The following is a 17858-nucleotide window of genomic DNA, read 5'->3' as shown; positions in this document are numbered from 1 at the left end:
GGCAGAATGGCCGCCTTGTGCCCCTACTTATGTTTTCAAAGGCACTAAACTGGAGAAATAGTTGACAAACGTCTCTGATCTTCTTATTTTGAGCTTTCTACTGGTGCACAAAGCCAAAATAAAACAGTGCACTGCTGTTGAATGCTTTCTTCGCGAGATTTGTGCCTTTGAAGTTTTAGTGCAATCTTAGAAATTGATTCCAAACTGTTTCACCTTAAGATCTTTACTTGTATAGAAGTTAAAATCCTTTTGCTACGATCGGCACTAATATCCGATAGGTTGGGAGACAATCCATTTAAAATACAAATTCTAATACAATACAATACACAAATTGCACTTCAAAACAATACATAAACAATTTGTTTAACTGTGTGTTACTAATTGAATACCATACAAATTGTTATTTGTACAGTAATCTGCTCAATTTTGCTACTCATAAAAATGAATATCTCTAAGTATGAGAAAGTATCGATATGTGTATTGTTATGATACTTAACAGTCCGTACATTATATTGTAAAAACCTCATACCCAAACTCAATATTATAATTTTTACAATATTATGCAATGTATTTTTAATATTTTAAATGGCACTGTTACAATACGTCATACTGTTTTTTTCCGGGATTCTCTCTCACCAATGTAAAAATCAAAAAAAAAAAGTCAAAAAGAGGAAAGAATTATACAGTACACAGACCCTGACATCTTTAGCAGAGTTATTAATCGTATGACGCGTTGCAAAAAATATAACTTGCCATACAATGTGTAATGCTGCTGAAGATAACTCAATAGTAACAATAACAAACACATTTTCAAAAAATGAGCTTTTTATAAGTATGGTTTAGATTCATGCTTCAGTCTGCAATAAACAAAATGTGAAAAAAAAAACTAAGTAAGAAGACAAGGCCAAAAAAGTGTAACTAAAAATCACATCCGCAATGTGAAAAAATGTAAACATGAAAAACAGTTTAAGGCCTTCGCATTTAATTTAAATCATTTTGCTGTCTACTGCGCGATTATTCCATTATTATGATCACGCCGAAAATACTAAAACGAATAATTAGATTTTGTAATAACTGTGGAAATAACTGAAAGTACTTTTGAAAATTGTAGGCGTGAAATTTTTTGCGCATGGTGTATTATGAACCTCTTTCCTCTAAGCCTAGCGATGTGGTGAATAACGTCGTGTAGAAGAAAGATGCAAAGTAGCAATCGTGAATTCCCAATTTGTTTCAGTAGCAACGGGCATTGGATTAGACACTTAAGATTGAATGTTTATCCTGTTGTGATGCTAATGTTACGCCAACAATGTGAATAAAGAGATTGTGGTAACATCCGCGACTATAAAGCAACGCCAGCACCGTGTGTGCGTTTGATTCCCTCAATGGTCCAGGATCTTTCCATAAATGGAAATAATTTACGACTTCGGGGTTGTCCATTAATTATGTAAGACGATTTTTGAGATTTTTTAACTACTAACCCCCCGCCACCCTGCCTTAATCTTATGGTAAGATATATTGTAAGTAAATTAAAAAAAAAGGCATGACGCATAAGAAATTGAAAACCGAAGGGGGTTGAAAACCGAACCCTTCACGTAATTAATGTACGACCCTTTTCCAGGACATGGAAATTGCCATAATACAAGAATGGTAACCTTGACGCAGAAAATATTAAGTCATAACTGTGTAAGCGGTTATTACATATGGAACAGTAAGCTGTGAAGCAGACTCTGTCCAAGTTGGGGCTTCTGCCAAGAAGAAGAATATGCAGATGATACAACCGTAGAATGATAATCTTAAAAGAATAGTACTAATAAGAGAATTTTGAAATATCACACACAATCGAGTCCTCATTTTGTACCTGTACAAATAGCCCTTCATCCGGTAATTCCATGTCTTCTCTTACCGAGTTTTATTACTGTAACATTGCAGTCCAATTAAACGAATGGATTGAAGCATCCGAAAATATATCAGAATCCTCTCGTTTGGATAAGCAGGTAGCGTGAAGCAAAAGTGTTAAAAGCATCCGAATTGCCGTATCATCGAACCTTTTCACACCTACATAGTGTTTTCTTATGAGATGGAACTGAAGAGTAAACCTTTTTGATGTGTGGTCCACATTATTTACTGAAATGGATTCAATATGCACCAGCTTTTGTGTTTGTTAGACGAACGCAAGAGGAATAATGCAAGGAGGAATGAATTAACACATCAGACATATATTTCAATTTGTTACCGCTTATGTTTTATTCACACATTGTTTCTCAATTAATTGTCGTTGGTGGTCACTGTCTCTGCTTTTTCAGATATTCTTCATACAGTTGCAATAATTCCACACTTGTGCGCGGCTTTACTACCATCAAAGCATGATCGAAGTATTTCCGTGATATCTCTGTCGCATCGAATGATTCTTCTAAAGCTTTCAATACTGCTTCCTGACAAACTGCCTCAATTTCCGATCCTGAATACCCGTCTGTGCTGTCTACCAGATCGTCAATACTCACCTCAACCGCTACTGGAATTCTCGATAATTTTATTTTTAATATTTCCTTACGAGTCTGCCCATCTGGTAATTTAACGTAAATAATCCGGTCAAGTCGTCCCGGTCGCATAAGGGCTTTATCTATCAAATCCGGTCGGTTTGTAGCTGCAACGATTTTAACATTCTTCAGCGCGCTAACGCCATCAATCTCTGTTAAAATTTGAGCAAGCACCCTTTCTTTTACTGAGCTTCCTGATTCGGCTGACCTTTCACCACCAATTGCATCGATTTCATCAAAGAATATTATGGACGGAGCTACTTGTCTTGCTTTTCGAAACAGTTCACGTACAGCGCGTTCTGACTCTCCAACCCACATAGAGAACAGCTCAGAACCTTTGATAGACAAGAAATTCAGCTTGCTTTCAGTAGCAATCGCCTTTGCAATCATTGTTTTAGAGCATCCCGGTGGACCAAACATTAGCAATCCTCGAGGAGCGCTAATTCCGAGCCGTGCAAAGATTTCTGGGCGATGAATAGGCCAGTCGATTATCTGCTGCAACTGAAGTTTAAGATCGTGTTGCCCACCAATATCAGACCAGTGTATATTTGGACTTTCAATTAATATTTCACGCATAGCACTGGGTTTTACGAATTGTAGTGCTTGCTCCATATGGTTATAGTTTACCACCGCATCCGTTTCGTGTATTGCCCGTCCTACTAAACTAACCAAGTCAGCACCAACGTATCCATGAGTTACGAGAGAAATTTTTTTAACGTCTTCCATTTGAAGGCTATGCTTGTGCAACGCCAGAATCTTCCACAATATTTCTTCTCGGGCTTGTGCATCGGGAATAGGCAGTTCAAATTCATAGTCAATGCGACCACCCCTTCTCAAGGATGGATGGAGATTATCTGGGTTATCTGTGGTACTTAGAATGACCATTCTCGATGCTTTTGACGAAGTATGCAAACTATCCATAAGATTGACAAAAAAGTGAGAAATACGCTTGATAATGTCCGAAGATTCTGTTTTTGGACAAATGTTATGAATTTCTTCGATAACGACAATGGTTGGATTGGGATAATTGTTGATTGCTTTATCAAACAACTTTTTTAAGTTTGCTTCAGTTTCTCCGTAGAATTTGCTGAATATTTCTGAACAGTCGATTTTGACTATGAGACAATTGAAATGGTTCGCCAGTGAATTCACGAGCATAGTTTTGCCAGTTCCAGATACGCCATACAACAAAATCCCTCGGCTGATCGGTGCTTGTAATGTTGATTTGGTTAGTCCTAAGGCAACTTCAATTATTTGTTTGATCTCAACGATAATCTCTCCAAAACCACCAATATTGGTAATATTGAATTTTGTTGAACTCGTACTAATGGAATCTGCAACGTTATTTCGTGTTATCACGATCTTGGAATTGGCATTGATTTTAAAATGTTGCAATCCAATCGACATGTGCTCGAGTTGGCTAACCAATGATGCCTGATCTTCCACGAGCAGTGCTTTCACCACCTTAAAAGTGTACAGTTTGTTGCACAGCCTGAGATACAGCATATTTTGGTCTGAGAGAATACGTTCCTGATATTGCCTTTGAAGCAGTTGCAAAAATGTTCGTTCACTTTTGCAGATTTCCTCAGCATCGGTCAGATCACTGCTCAACGTTAAAACATCAACGTTTGGGATCTTTTTCTTGAACGGTTTTATGCAAACTGAAACGTTATTATTGAAGGCGATTTCATCTGAAATTACAAAAAAAGCAGGGTAAGGGATCTGATGTTCGACAACGTGCTAATTTTCGACCCGTTTGGTAGAACAATCAACTCTAGTGGAATTAAATGGTATAGTACTAAATTCGGGTTTTCATTTACTTAGAACAATCTTAATTTAAGCTGTAAACGGATTAATTCAAAAATGTATAAATTAGTAAATGTTTAAATAATAAACCACATAAAGTGACCCCGAAAAAATATCAATTTGCTTTATTTTGTTGATTAGCTAATTAATCGGTGTTGTTGCCACATGCCTTTTACTACTCCATATTTCCTCTGTTGATGCAAAATAACCAGATTTTTAAACGACCCAACAATAATCGTAAACTGACAAAACTGCTGCCTGTTAAACAAGTATGTTCAAAAAGAGATCTAATTTCATTTTTTTTTTTGTGCGAAATACTCGGATTCATACGTGAAAATATGTTTTTCTTTAGCCTTCAACGGATGTTGATATGATTCTATAACATTCCCCAGAAAACCATTCCCCCGAAACCCATTCCCCAGAATTCCATTCCCCAGAATCTCATTCCCCAGAATGTACCATTCCCCAGAAAACCAATCCCCAGAATGGACCATTCCCTTAGAAAATTATATAAGGTACAGTGGGGGAAGTGTATCAGTGGGGTAAGAGGATCATTCGTCAATATTAAGCATAAATACTTGAATATGTTGAATGTTTTCACACCATTGCTTCGTTTTAGGTTATATTCTTACGTCCACACTGATACTATTAAAAAACTGGCACTACACGTACACTAACACAAGCAAACTTGTTAGCTGCAAAAATTAATTAATTTCAAAATTGTTTTCCACCAATCAAAATTCCATAGTATCTCTGTCTAAAATCGAATACTATTAATTTTTTCGACACATGTTGAGCATTTCAGTTCTGATTGAATTAATCACAATGAAAAATATGTGATTTTTATGAATAAATATAGATATATTGTACATAGTACACTTACCCCTACTTTTTAATGGGGTGGGGTAAGTGGATCAAGTATTATTATCATTTATTGGCAGACTGCTTACGAGAGTTTTAATAAGTTTTAATATTCGCAAATGTTGTTTTCCTTTATTTTTTTCATTCCCAGCTTAAATTTGTCAAATCGACCATAGAGAATTTGAATTAATCCACCTAACATTTTTTTTAATTATTCTGGTATAAAAAAAATAAAATAAGAATTTCAAAACTTACACGAAACTTTTCGTGGTTCATCTAAGCTGAGTTGCAAAAGAGCAAAATATTCTAATTCTCCAATTGAAAGCATATTATTGTACCTTATTTGACCATATAAATTATTCTAGACAGATGATACAAACATATTCATAAATAGAATAAAAAGATTTCAGTTTGTTATTCAAAAATAAATGTAACTAATATTTTCAAACTACGAGTATTTTTCGAAAACATCGTTCGGAATAATCCTACAATACTTCTGTATAACTTATGTGTATAAATGGATGAATTTTCTCCAAATTATTATAGTTACAATGTGTTTTTTTTTGTTGTGCGAATTAGTGTAAACTAAAGTATACATGTTTTTAAATACATTTTGATTGAATAAAGATACTTTTTAATTTTAAAGTATTAAAATGTACCATTACTTGCACTAATAATAAGAACGAGAGTAAAATCATTCTTACTATACATAATTACATCACATTTGTTTTGGGAACAGATTGTTTTCTATTGGTGATCCACTTACCCCACCCTGGTGGGGCAAGTGGATCATTTGGCGTAAATTTTTAAGTCCCTCATACTCAATACATAACAATCAGAAAAATCGAAATAATCGATGATTTGAAGTATATTAGTCCCTCATTTGTAATCCACAGAACAAAGTTTGAATTACATTATTCACGTTAGCTGTGCATAACAATGAAGTTGACTATTGATTTTTCTGTATCCACTTACCCCACGGTACCTTACCTATTTTGAAGTTTTTAAATAATCTAGTTAAAAATACTTGAAAATGAAACTCCATATAAAGTTTTTTACAAGTATATGAGAAGATTAGCATTGGTGCTGCTTTACGCATAATTCAAATTTCATTTGCAAATGAACTATCACAGTAGTTTCACTTTTATTGGCACTTATGAAGACTTATAGTTCAGTCTAGGGGAAACACAATATCCAATATTTATTTAAAAGAATATACAACTCATCACTATTGTGCACAAAACAGAGCTACACCCTTCTTTCGGTATAGTAGTTTCCAAATGTATAATTTCACATGCATGTCCTATTTTTATCAAATATAGTAACGCATCCAGCTTTTCATCAATGTTTTAAGAAAGTGCATTATAGCTTACCTTTTGGGGCTACCCCGAGTGGCATAAAGACGTTCATAGTTTCATATTATACGTTTCCGATGTAATTATTACGTGAATTCGGCAAAATAAAAACGTACTATTCTGCACGCCCTTCTTTACGTCAAGTCTAAATTACAAATGACTTGTTTAATTTTGCACAAAATAGTGATACACCCTTCCTTCAGTCTTATCCTGTTGACGATAAAGACAAAATGTTCCAAGAATGTTGGCAAGAAGGCATTTGGCCTGATTGATTAAATGATCAAGGATCATTTGACATAACACGAAGAACATCCTTTTTGAAAAGAAGGATCATAGGTATGGCTGGATGGCAAATGGCTTTATACCAAATCATTTTATGCCAAATGACCTTATGCTATATGGGTTCTCCATCGATATATTTTGACTATATCATTAATAAGATAATTCTGAAAGAAGGGTGCATCACTATATAGTCAAAAATAAACATATAATTTGTATATTTTATGGGAATTTACTGAAAGATACACCCTTATTATAATATGTAAAATAATTATAGGGGGATTAGGGGCATAATGGACATATTAGGCATATGCTTATTTTACATATAATGGAAATATGTTTCAGTTACTCTCGGCTGGTGTCCAAGTTCGTAATTAGTATGACGTGCTGAATCCATGCATGGTAAGAAAAAATCTTATCAAATGTCAGAAAAACGAGATAGAGAATTGGGTTCAAAACACGACTGATAAAACGGTATCCGGGTAAAATAAACACTTTCGTGGAATTTAGTGAAACTTAATTATTAATGGGTGTCAAAACGTACTGATATGTAAAAGTACTTCCCCCCTAACACATTAGCAAGAAGAAACTTCTATAGGTTAGTTACTTTGCTCTAAAATCAAATTCTTCCACCGCTTTGCTTATAAACTAAATTGAAGCTGAGAAAAAAATAGTAGAATTTCAGAGGACAAATGAAGCAAAGCATAAACTTTTATACCGTCAAAAAGTTAATATACTATACAGATTTCCTACAGTTTATAAAGTTTTGCTGAAATATTCATATTCCAGAGAATAAGGGGGTGTCCATTCCGCCCCGTGTGTTCATTATGCCTCTAACCTCCCTACCTATATATTTCTCGAAAACTTATTCAAACAGACTCAAGTCGAAAAAGTATACAAAGTTACTTTATCGATTCTACTTGTTTCGCAGACGAAATTCTACACATTTTGCTCTAAACCAACTCGATTTTTCACTTTTAGAACGTTTACTTACCGGAATTACAAAACGACGAAAGTAAGATTTTCAACTTTCGCTACCTAACCACTACTTTCGCCGCTCCGCTGTATGGAGAAACAAAGTGACTTAACCACGAATCAAAACAAAACACTACTTGAGCCGATTTTACACTGGTACAAAAACGTCGAAAGTAACTGAATAAATCGGCTTATCATTTTGTAATAAATTTTTGTGGGAAATAACAGGAACTCCCTAGTTTTTGAATGCGAGCTATTTGTATGCAAAATTTAAGCAAACTACACGGCGAAAAAATGTAAAAAAGGTGATTCATTTTAAAACAGTTTTTGTAGACAGGTTGTGATTCTTCTGAATTAATTTTCTCAAAACTGTATGGAAGTTACTTACGTCGATTTGAAAAAGTAATCGAGATTTGTTTTGTCACATCAGACCTTTGCCTGTCACATAAGTGACTCGCTCAAAGCCAAAATTTAAAAAGAAAAAAATAGATATTCATATAGCTTTCTGGGGAATGGTGCATTCTGGGAAATGAAATTCTAGGGAATGTTACGTTCTGGGGAATGGTTCTTTCTGGGGAACGGAATTCTGGGGAATGGTTTTCGGGGGACTGGTTTTCTGGGGAATGTTATAGAATCATGTCGTTAATAGAATTGCCCTGGTGTTGTCAATTAAATAATCTTTCAGAATTTATTTCAGTTTCTCGAATTGGAAACTAACATAGTGCAGAGTATCGAATCTTGAACTAAGAACACGGTGTCTCGACCGACCATTATTACAAAGAAAAAAAAAATATATATATCAAAACAGAATCAAAACAGAGCCCCGTCGATTCCTGAGGTCATTCTGAAGTGTTTGACTAAAAATTTTAAAATTCGTATTAAAATTACGCAACAGCCCTGAAAAAAATAACGCTCAAAAAGTTGGGCAAACTGTTCTCAACTACCTAGTATATAATTGTTATCGTTGTTTTCAATTACTTAACTTGCCAGAATTTTTTTTATGGGTATCATTCCAAACATTATTTTTTTCTTAAATCTAGGTGTTCTGTGTAAGAAAACACTATCATCCTAATTTGGTAAAACTAAATTGAGCATTAATCAATATTTTATTAACAACATATTACATTTCATTTGTTGTTAACAAAATGTTGATTATTGCTCAATTTAGTTTTACCAAATTAGGGTGATAGTGATAGTGTTTTCTAACACAGAACACCCAGATTTAAGAAAAGAATTGATGGTCGGAATGATACCCATAAAAAAATATTCTGGCAAGTTAAGTCAATGAAAACAATGATAACAATTATATACTAGTTGAGGCCTTCCTTAGCCTAGTGGTTAGAGTCCGCGGCTACAAAGCAAAGCCACTCTGAAGGTTTCTGGGTTCGATTCCCGGTCGATCCAGGATCTTTTCGTAATGGAAATTTCCTTGACGTCCCTGGGCATAGAGTATAATCGTACCTGCCACACGATATACGAATGCGAAAATGTTAACTTTGGCAAAAAAGCTCTCTGTTAATAACTGTGGAAGTGCTCATAAGAACACTAAGCTGAGAAGCAGGCTCTGTTCCAGTGAGGACGTTAATGCCAAAAAGTAGAAGTAGTAGGTAGTAGTACATTTCATTTGCCGTAGCAGTTCAAAATTTTTGCAGATGGGTTGATTTCACCTGCTTATTATGATATTTAAAAGAAAAAAACGCTTTTAATCAACTTAACCTAACTTGACCTAGATGTATAACGCATTTATCGTGACAATAGACGACAATGCGACGATTTATATCTAAAATGATTAATGATTTTATTCGACATTTTTTCCAATGTAACTATAAGGATATTCTATGTAACTCATTAGTACTATACCAGGGAAGGGAATTCAAAATCATTTTCAAAATTGTATTTTGAATCCTCTGCAGAGCTTTCTTCCTGGTATTACAACAGATATTATATAACAGATAGTCCATATTGGTACAACATACAACATGGCTGAACAATTTGTTTAAAGTCCAAAAGCTTGTTCTTAAGACAGGATTCAGATATTTTATATATATATATATTTTTTTTGTCAGTAGCGATAGGGGTAGTACTGGCACTTTTAATCTACCCTAAGCTCCTTCCCAGCATTTGCTTTTATAAGCCTCTATTGCGTTCATCACACAGACGTTCCTAAGCAATGTTGCTCAAATGGTCACTGTGTACCCTAGCAGCAATCAGCCCTTACCGTAGTTTTGCAGTCTAGTAGTTCAGACTACTATCAAACTATGGTAAGGCCTGAAATGCTACTAGAGTGGTTAAAGTGAAGAACGAAATAGTTTTATTAAAAGGTCCTCATTCCCCATTTCATTTCATCACTCACTATCGTCACTTTTATTTTCGACACTATCACGTATATCACCGATTATCACTCATCAACTTTCCATTATATCACTTTTCATATCACACCATTTTCATATAAATTCATTGTTATTACCATTTACCATCTGTTAGCATTACTAAGTAATTAAAAGATACTCAATTTAAATGTTTCATTATTTTTGTTGCTGTAGAGTCATTACTATTCAAACTACAATTTAGCACTATCAAAAAAGTTAAAGTAAAACAAAATCACTTAGATCCATTCTTCTGCACTCGCTGTCATTATTAACACGTTTATCATGCATGTTTGAAGAACTAGGCAATAATGTTTATATTCAGAGAAATGATTGCAAAATGTATGTATGGCCTTTATTAAATTAGTAGAGTTCACATCATTATACATCATCATTATTATATTTTTAACAAAACTATTAGAATCACTTCCAATTTCATTTTCAAATTTTCATCACCATAGATTTTATTATAAAATCACTATTAGCACCCTCACAATCACTAAATTTAATAACAACGAGTGTTACGCGCAGTTCCACCAAACACCCATTCTTATGTTGCATTATAACACGATTGATCACACGTTAGCTTCGAAACTTAACAACCATTACTGATTAGTACAAAGGATGCTACAGCTCGTGGTAAACGAACTGAACCATAAACAACCAGCACTGGTTTATAAGTATCTAATGAGCCCTGGCGGTCCCTTCGTTCGAAGAGGACCTGATAATATGCCGAAACATATTAACAGATCCTCCGCCTGAATGCAGCCGTTTCATGATAAATCATGAACCGTTAGAGGTGTGCCAAAGTATTGGGAAGGTGATATGTTTCACAGGCGGGTATTATTATGGTGCACCTTCTACTTTGGCACCGTCAAACCCTGTGATCGTGGCCAGGGAGATGGTTTATGGACAAAAGGTCGAAAGGACAAAAGGTCGAAAATGATTTGCTTGGTGGGAATTTTTTCCTTCTTTGAAAATATATTTTCGACCTTCTGTCCCTTCTTTTTTGTTCTTCGACCTTTTGTCTTTCGACCTTTTGTCTTTCGACCTTTTGTCTTTCGACCTTGTGTCCTTTCGACCTTTTGTCTTTCGACCTTTTGTCATAGATTCTCTAGCATGAGCCCTAGATACTTATCTTTAACTGACCAATTTATTGGAACCCCTCTCACCGTAACAACATGTCTACTTGAAGGTTTCAAATAAAGAGCTTTCGGTTACAATTACAATTACAATTGAACATTATATCTGTAAAATGACACAAATGCTATAGCTAACTGATTGACAAATACACATGCCCAACGCATATTTGCCTTGAAAACAATTTGAAACAATTTTTTTGAAGTCCAACAGCTTTTCAAAGTTCGTGAAAAAACTAGCAGCCACCATCTTTGCGTCAAAGTTCATCACTGAATGAACGGCATACGCAGATGTCAAAATGTATTTTGAGTGCTTACGTGATGTTCACGTAAGAGCGATAGGCAACAGCAGTAAGGTAAACAATCACCGGATCTCCACTTGGTGATTATGTATGGTCAGGTAATCATTACCTTGGTCAGGTGAAGTGAAGGTAAAATGAACTTTGGATGATCTACGTGATTTTTCCGGTAGCAATGTCGTTTAGATTATTTTGAGTGTAATGTAAATACAACATGATTCATACATACAGTATTGGACAAAACATTTGCAACTTTTTCGATTTTCCGTACAAAATGGTCAACTTTGGTAGGCTAGATTTCAGTTGTTTATAGACCGATTTGAATGAAATTTTCACAACACGTCAGATATAACTTAAATTTTAACATATATTTTTGAGCGATTTTTCCAATCACGAGTTCATAAGAAATAACGGTTTGATTTGAGTGAATTTTTAGACGAAACATTATAAACAATTTATCTGAAAATAGGAAAGTACCACACAAAAACTATCTTCGGCAAACTTGTTCATATTATCTAAATAAACAACTTTGCTGAAGATTCCATAAAGCTATTCCTTCAACTTTTCAAGTTACGTAAAATATTAAAATTTGTAAAAAAAACACTTTAATCAAACCGTTCTTCTTCTTGGCATTAACGTCCCCACTGGGACAGAGCTTGCTTCTCAGCTTAGTATTCTTATGAGCACTTCCACAGCTATTAACTGAGAGCTTTCTTTGCCAAAGTTGGCATTTTTGCATTCGTATATCGTGTAGCAGATACGATTATACTCTATGCCCAGGGAAGTCCAGGAAATTTCCATTACGAAAAGATCCTGGTCCGACCGGGAGTTGAACCCAGACACTTTCAGCATGGCTTTGCTTTGTAGCCGCGGACTCTAACCACTCGGCTAAGGAAGGCCCCTTAATCAAACCGTTACTGCTTTTGAACTCGTGATTGGAGAAATCGCTCAAAAATATTGTAATTGTAATTGTAATTGCTCAATCCACACCCTGGCAGACAATTATCCGCCCATCTAGACACGGGCTGGGTGAGGACCTACCAAGCCTCCCCCGTTAACATGTCCTATACCGTTTAGCACACCGGGATCTTCCACAAGCAGGCGCCGGAATTAAAGCGGTCCCACAAGCTTCAGATACATTAAATAGATTTAGTCCCTCTGGCACTAAACCGAATGGCGCCCTCCGCTTCACCACTAGTACTGCTTCCCCACACGCCAAGCACAATATCGAAAGTAGTGCGTTGTATAGCAAATACAGTACACCACCTCCGACACTATGCCAAATGTACAGGAAAAACAGCACCAGTAAGAAAGCGGAAGGCGCACCACTCGGTTCAGTGCCAGAAGGACTATAAGTATAACGAAGAAGAAACGAAAAGATAGTAGAGTTGGTTCGGTTATTTGATTGCTGAAACGAAAAAAAAACAGAAAAAACAGAAACAAAGTGTTAACATTAAAACGGGGTTTTATAATTGATAAATGTATCGATAGTTTCTCATCTGTTACGTTTCCTTATCGTAGCGCTGTCGATTTTTCCATCTCCAGGGTGTTCGTCTCCGCTCGAGCAATGAGGACCATGATGAAATGAGAATATAAAAATGTGAGCATTAGTGTTGATCTAGTAATAGATTAATTTAAACTGCTTTTCATGTGCTAAGTAACTTGTAAACTCCTACTCAATTATGTTTTGTTGGCCTACACGTTTTATTTAGATACAATTTTTATTTAGAAAACTATTTGGATCCGAGATTTTAGGTGCAGATTGAGCATGTTTGATAAAACAAGCATCCTGTTTTCAGTTGAAGAATGTTCAAGAAGTTGATGATTCTGTTATTTATACTGGCTACATACAAGAATTCACTATTGATGTAATATATGGATATTGAAAGTTCCAACGCGCGATTATAATACTTCAGTTTTCGTGCTGTTGTATTGGTGTAAGTAGTGGGAAACCAATCAGTTTGGTGATTCTAACGGTAACAAATAGCAAGACGAAAGGAAAGTTGATAATCTATCATCATTATGATTTCAGTCCTAATTTCATGATCCGTTTAATAAATTCCGCGTATGATTCGGCAATTTTAACAATTTATACATGTGTATTCGAATAAAACAGACTACGGGCATTTATTACCTGTTGCAAGGTTCCTAAGTGATCAGATATTTATCATTTTCTACAGCCTAATTTAATAATACCTACATTGGGTTGTAACAAAAATTTGATCTTGGGATGTTGATTTGCCTCCTAATCATAGTTTCGACAATAGTCACATGCTTACTATCCCTTATGGCAGTGTTGTTGATTCTATTGTCTATCGCTCATCAGTTTCGCGCCACCCGGCAGGGACTTGGTCCTATGTACCCAATACTCTGCTGTGTCTTAACTTCACGCAATACATTCTGTAGATGTGTGATACAGTTTGCGGAATATTATGATTTATCACTTCGTTCAGATGGAAAATTCTGTTATGGTACCATATTCACATATCAGATAACTCCCACCTGGAACGATGTAATACATCGGAGACATGTAGATTCAGATGTATGTAGACGATCTATGCCTAGTTCGGCTCTGATCGACAGGCAATCAGTGTATTCAGTTTTTCAACTAGCTTGAAGCGATGAACGTATCAAGACAAGCTCTCCACTATATCTGCTAGCAATCACCGGTCGTCGATAGACATTTCGGTTCTTTTCTGCTAAAGAAAGACCCGATTGTATGCCAAAGACTATGGCTCATGCTTTTCAATACAGCTGGAAAAACAAGAACTACACCCAGCACCAAATAGTACGTAACTATGAGGCGGACCGGAAGGTTTGATAAGCAATCCCCACCGGAGAAATCGCTCAAAAATATATGTTAAAATTCAAATTACATCTGACGTGCTGTGAAAATTTCATTCAAATCGGTCTATAAACAACTGAGATCTAGCCTACCATAGTTGACCATTTTGTATGGAGAATCGAAAAAGTTGCAAATGGTTTGTTCAATACTGTAATCAAAAACAAAAAGTTGCACCAAATGACATTATTTGTGTCTTCTGAAGATTAAATTATTTGTATTCAACAACATTTATAAAAAAATAAAAACAAAACTATCACTCCATAATTAGGTAGGTATAAACAAAAATCCAATCAAAGAAATGTTTGTTGCGTTTCTACAGGTCAATGTAAAAAAGAAAAAATACAAGGTTCTAAAAGCACCACTTTTTACATTTTTTGAATTTGCTCTCACGATTTTCTTCGCTATTTTTAAGTAATTGAAAAAAAACATACAAAATAACATTTTATTGAAATAATATCATTAGTACATGATACTAAATATTATTTTTTACTCAAAACTTGATTGTGGTTTCTAATTGTAGTTGTTTAATAAGTCTCACAATTTTTTCTCAACTATTACCTATGTGAACCGAAACATACATAATTTTACAAGATAGGTATATAACTTGCAATAATATTTTATTAGTTTTTAGAAAACAACTTGTCCATTTTCAGACATGGTAAATTATTGAGCTTGAGCTTGATTTACCGCCCGTGGTTGCTACTCCAGTATCGCCAGATCAGCTGCACTTACACAAGGAACCAACCAGATAACTGCTTGGGATTAACAGACACCCTCTGCTGGTGATCTTCTATTTTTAGGCAACAATGGTGCCTGCCACGTCAGAATGCAGACCAATAAGGGGAAGGGGAAGGAATTGATGATGCATTCAATTGGCTCCCACGGCAGACCGTATATACCACTGCGTCACCAGTTCATGCGGGAAGGGTGAACGGGTTGGGTAATTTTAGTAGCGAGAGGCTTGCTGTTTTGGTTAGCAGACTGCCTATGTATCAGGCGTAAGGAAAGGCTAGCAATAATGATGAAATATTGGAAAGAAGTAGAAATTTAGCGTGACATAATTTGTGTACCATCCCAAATTTGAGTGAACCGGAATGAGCGTAGCCATTTTCAGGATTTGTAATTTTATTATTTCATTCAGCGTAAGCTGATTTAATGTTTCGTAAATGTTTATTGTTTCAAAAGTAGATTTTCTTCAAATATATTTGATTTTCCTTGTCCTGATAAAAAGTGTACACTGATAGGATACAGCGATCAATAAAATTACAATTACAATTAAGCCTATTAGTTAAAAACTTTTGATTAGGTCATCTATATGTCGGTTTCATGGGTCGAAATATAGCGGTTTTACCCTAGAACACATCCATAAGCCACATCATTTTAAACTTACCTAGAGGAGTACATAAAACCCGAGAACCTTTTTCGTCGCTCGGCCAAACGGTTCTAATTATGGTACATTTCTCCGTTTTGTCTGAATTTTTAAAACCAACTTGAATTAGATCTCCCAGTACCAAGTTTAGTTTACTCATCACGGCACTTCCCAGTATAATCAAGCCATTCAACTGCCAATCAGCCAAGTCCTTGAGTTCTTCACAGGCGGTCAATTTGCCACACTCCAAACGGGTGCTATGGAACTCATTAGTTTCTGTGATGAATCCACTGAGAAGCTCCAGATTTTGGCAATCCAGCTGATGCTTTGCCAATTCTACCGCAAGAACTGTGGTCCGACATTGGTCGCACTTCCACCAGATGGGCTTTTCTTTTTTCAGAGATTTGGGAGGCATCTTCCCTGGACACCGGTCAGATTTTGTTCGCCGCTTTGAATGCTGAAAGCTACACGTGAATCGTGACAATATTTTTAAACATTGCAAAACCGTGCGTGTTTCACTGTATATAAACATTATTGTTGATAACTTTTGTTTTGTTTGCTGTGTGAGAACTGTCAAAACATTTTCTAGAAAGTCATTTGAAAAAGGCTTAACAGCTTACAAGCGGATGGCAAACTTGGTGCCAAGTTTCCAGGCTATCGACATGATGGAGACACCATCTTCTACACAGCAAAAAATTATGTAATATGGCTCGATGTAATAATGCCAACGTAACGAAAAATCATTGTAATCACAAATTTCAGATGCATAATAACATCATCTGCTGTGTGATATCACATTGTCCTTAAATTACATTGAAACGACATCATCACTCTGCAGTACGTTGGTCTTGTGTAATATTTACATATGAAACATGAACAATATTACACATAAACAGCTGCAACCACATCATTCCGACCTGCTCAAGTGATATTACACAAAACCGATGTTATTTCACATTCAATCTCAATGCGATAATAAATCTCGCAACACTGTCCGCAAGCTGTTGTTGATAGTCGACAAGTGACGGCGCCATTTTCTCGGAGCTGTTCGTGTTCGAATCTTTTTAAGTGATTTTATTAGGAAAATTTAAAACAAAATCGAAAATTTAGGTCTAATGACCATGAAAACTTGTATTAATTGTGGTAAGTATCGATTTCGACGAAAAAAAACCGTGGATCGGAATTTCGATCAACCGGGGGTTAAAATGAAAAATGTCCCAGCGGCCGTGGAGCGAAATCCACCAAAAAATAACTTATGGGAATATTTTCTCTCATTCAACAGGACCAGGAAGAAGTTAATACATCCGGTGCTTGGCCCACTACCAACGGTAACTTCAGCAATCCGGACAGGTGCCCATCAATGTGCCCCCGAAGGACATAGTCATTCCGATGCCTCCGCTTTCTCAGACCATTCCGGATCTTCCGCCAGGGGCCAGGGGAATAAACCAAATATATGGAGCTGACAAGACTTTCGAATTGATTGTGTCGGAGAATCAGTTCGGCCAGTTTTGCACCGTCGGTACAGTGATCGGTTCCGATCCGCGCTACAAGATGGTTTAGCCCAGTAGGGCGCCCTGCTCTATGGAGAAGCTGGGCTTGCCGACGGCGATTTTTCCGGCGAAAGGGATGCCAATTTCAAGAAGCTGGAGAAACACGGCGTGATTTGTGATTACCACAGCCCGCGGGACACATTTGCCTATGTGCAAGAGAAATTATCGACCACCAAGGGAGTTGAACTAGAACACTGTTCATCATTATGGGACCATGAAGGACCTTCGTCAGCTTATTTGGTTCGAATGGATATAATTCCAGCGACGACAGTGAAAATGGTAATTATTCATATTAATATCTTTTCCAACTTCTGCTTCTATTTAGCGTTAGGTTCCATTTGGATTATACCCTAGCGGAATTTGGGGCAAGTGTGCCACCTTAAGCAAATTGTTCTCTAACTTTGCCCAAAGCTTATGAAATCCACCAATTTAGCCTCATGATGTTAGTTTCACATCTTTTCATAACCACTGTGCCAT

At 36.0% G+C, this 17858-nt stretch overlaps 1 protein-coding gene across 1 annotated transcript; it reads right to left on the bottom strand.

Moving 5' to 3' along the window:
* Positions 1-2196: 2196 nt before the first annotated feature.
* LOC5569757 (spermatogenesis-associated protein 5) lies at positions 2197-16367 on the bottom strand. Its single transcript, XM_001652944.2, has 2 exons — positions 15853-16367; positions 2197-4228 (listed from the first exon to the last, which is right to left on the bottom strand). Exons 1-2 carry the CDS (start codon positions 16361-16363, stop codon positions 2283-2285), a joined length of 2457 nt encoding a protein of 818 aa, XP_001652994.2. The 5' UTR covers positions 16364-16367; the 3' UTR covers positions 2197-2282.
* Positions 16368-17858: the final 1491 nt, after the last annotated feature.

This window comes from Aedes aegypti, chromosome 2 (genome assembly GCF_002204515.2).
Source record: "Aedes aegypti strain LVP_AGWG chromosome 2, AaegL5.0 Primary Assembly, whole genome shotgun sequence".
In the NCBI taxonomy this organism is placed as follows: Eukaryota; Metazoa; Arthropoda; class Insecta; order Diptera; family Culicidae; genus Aedes; species Aedes aegypti.
The sequence above is the reverse complement of the archived record's forward strand: the minus strand, read 5'-3'. Positions and strand labels throughout refer to the sequence as shown.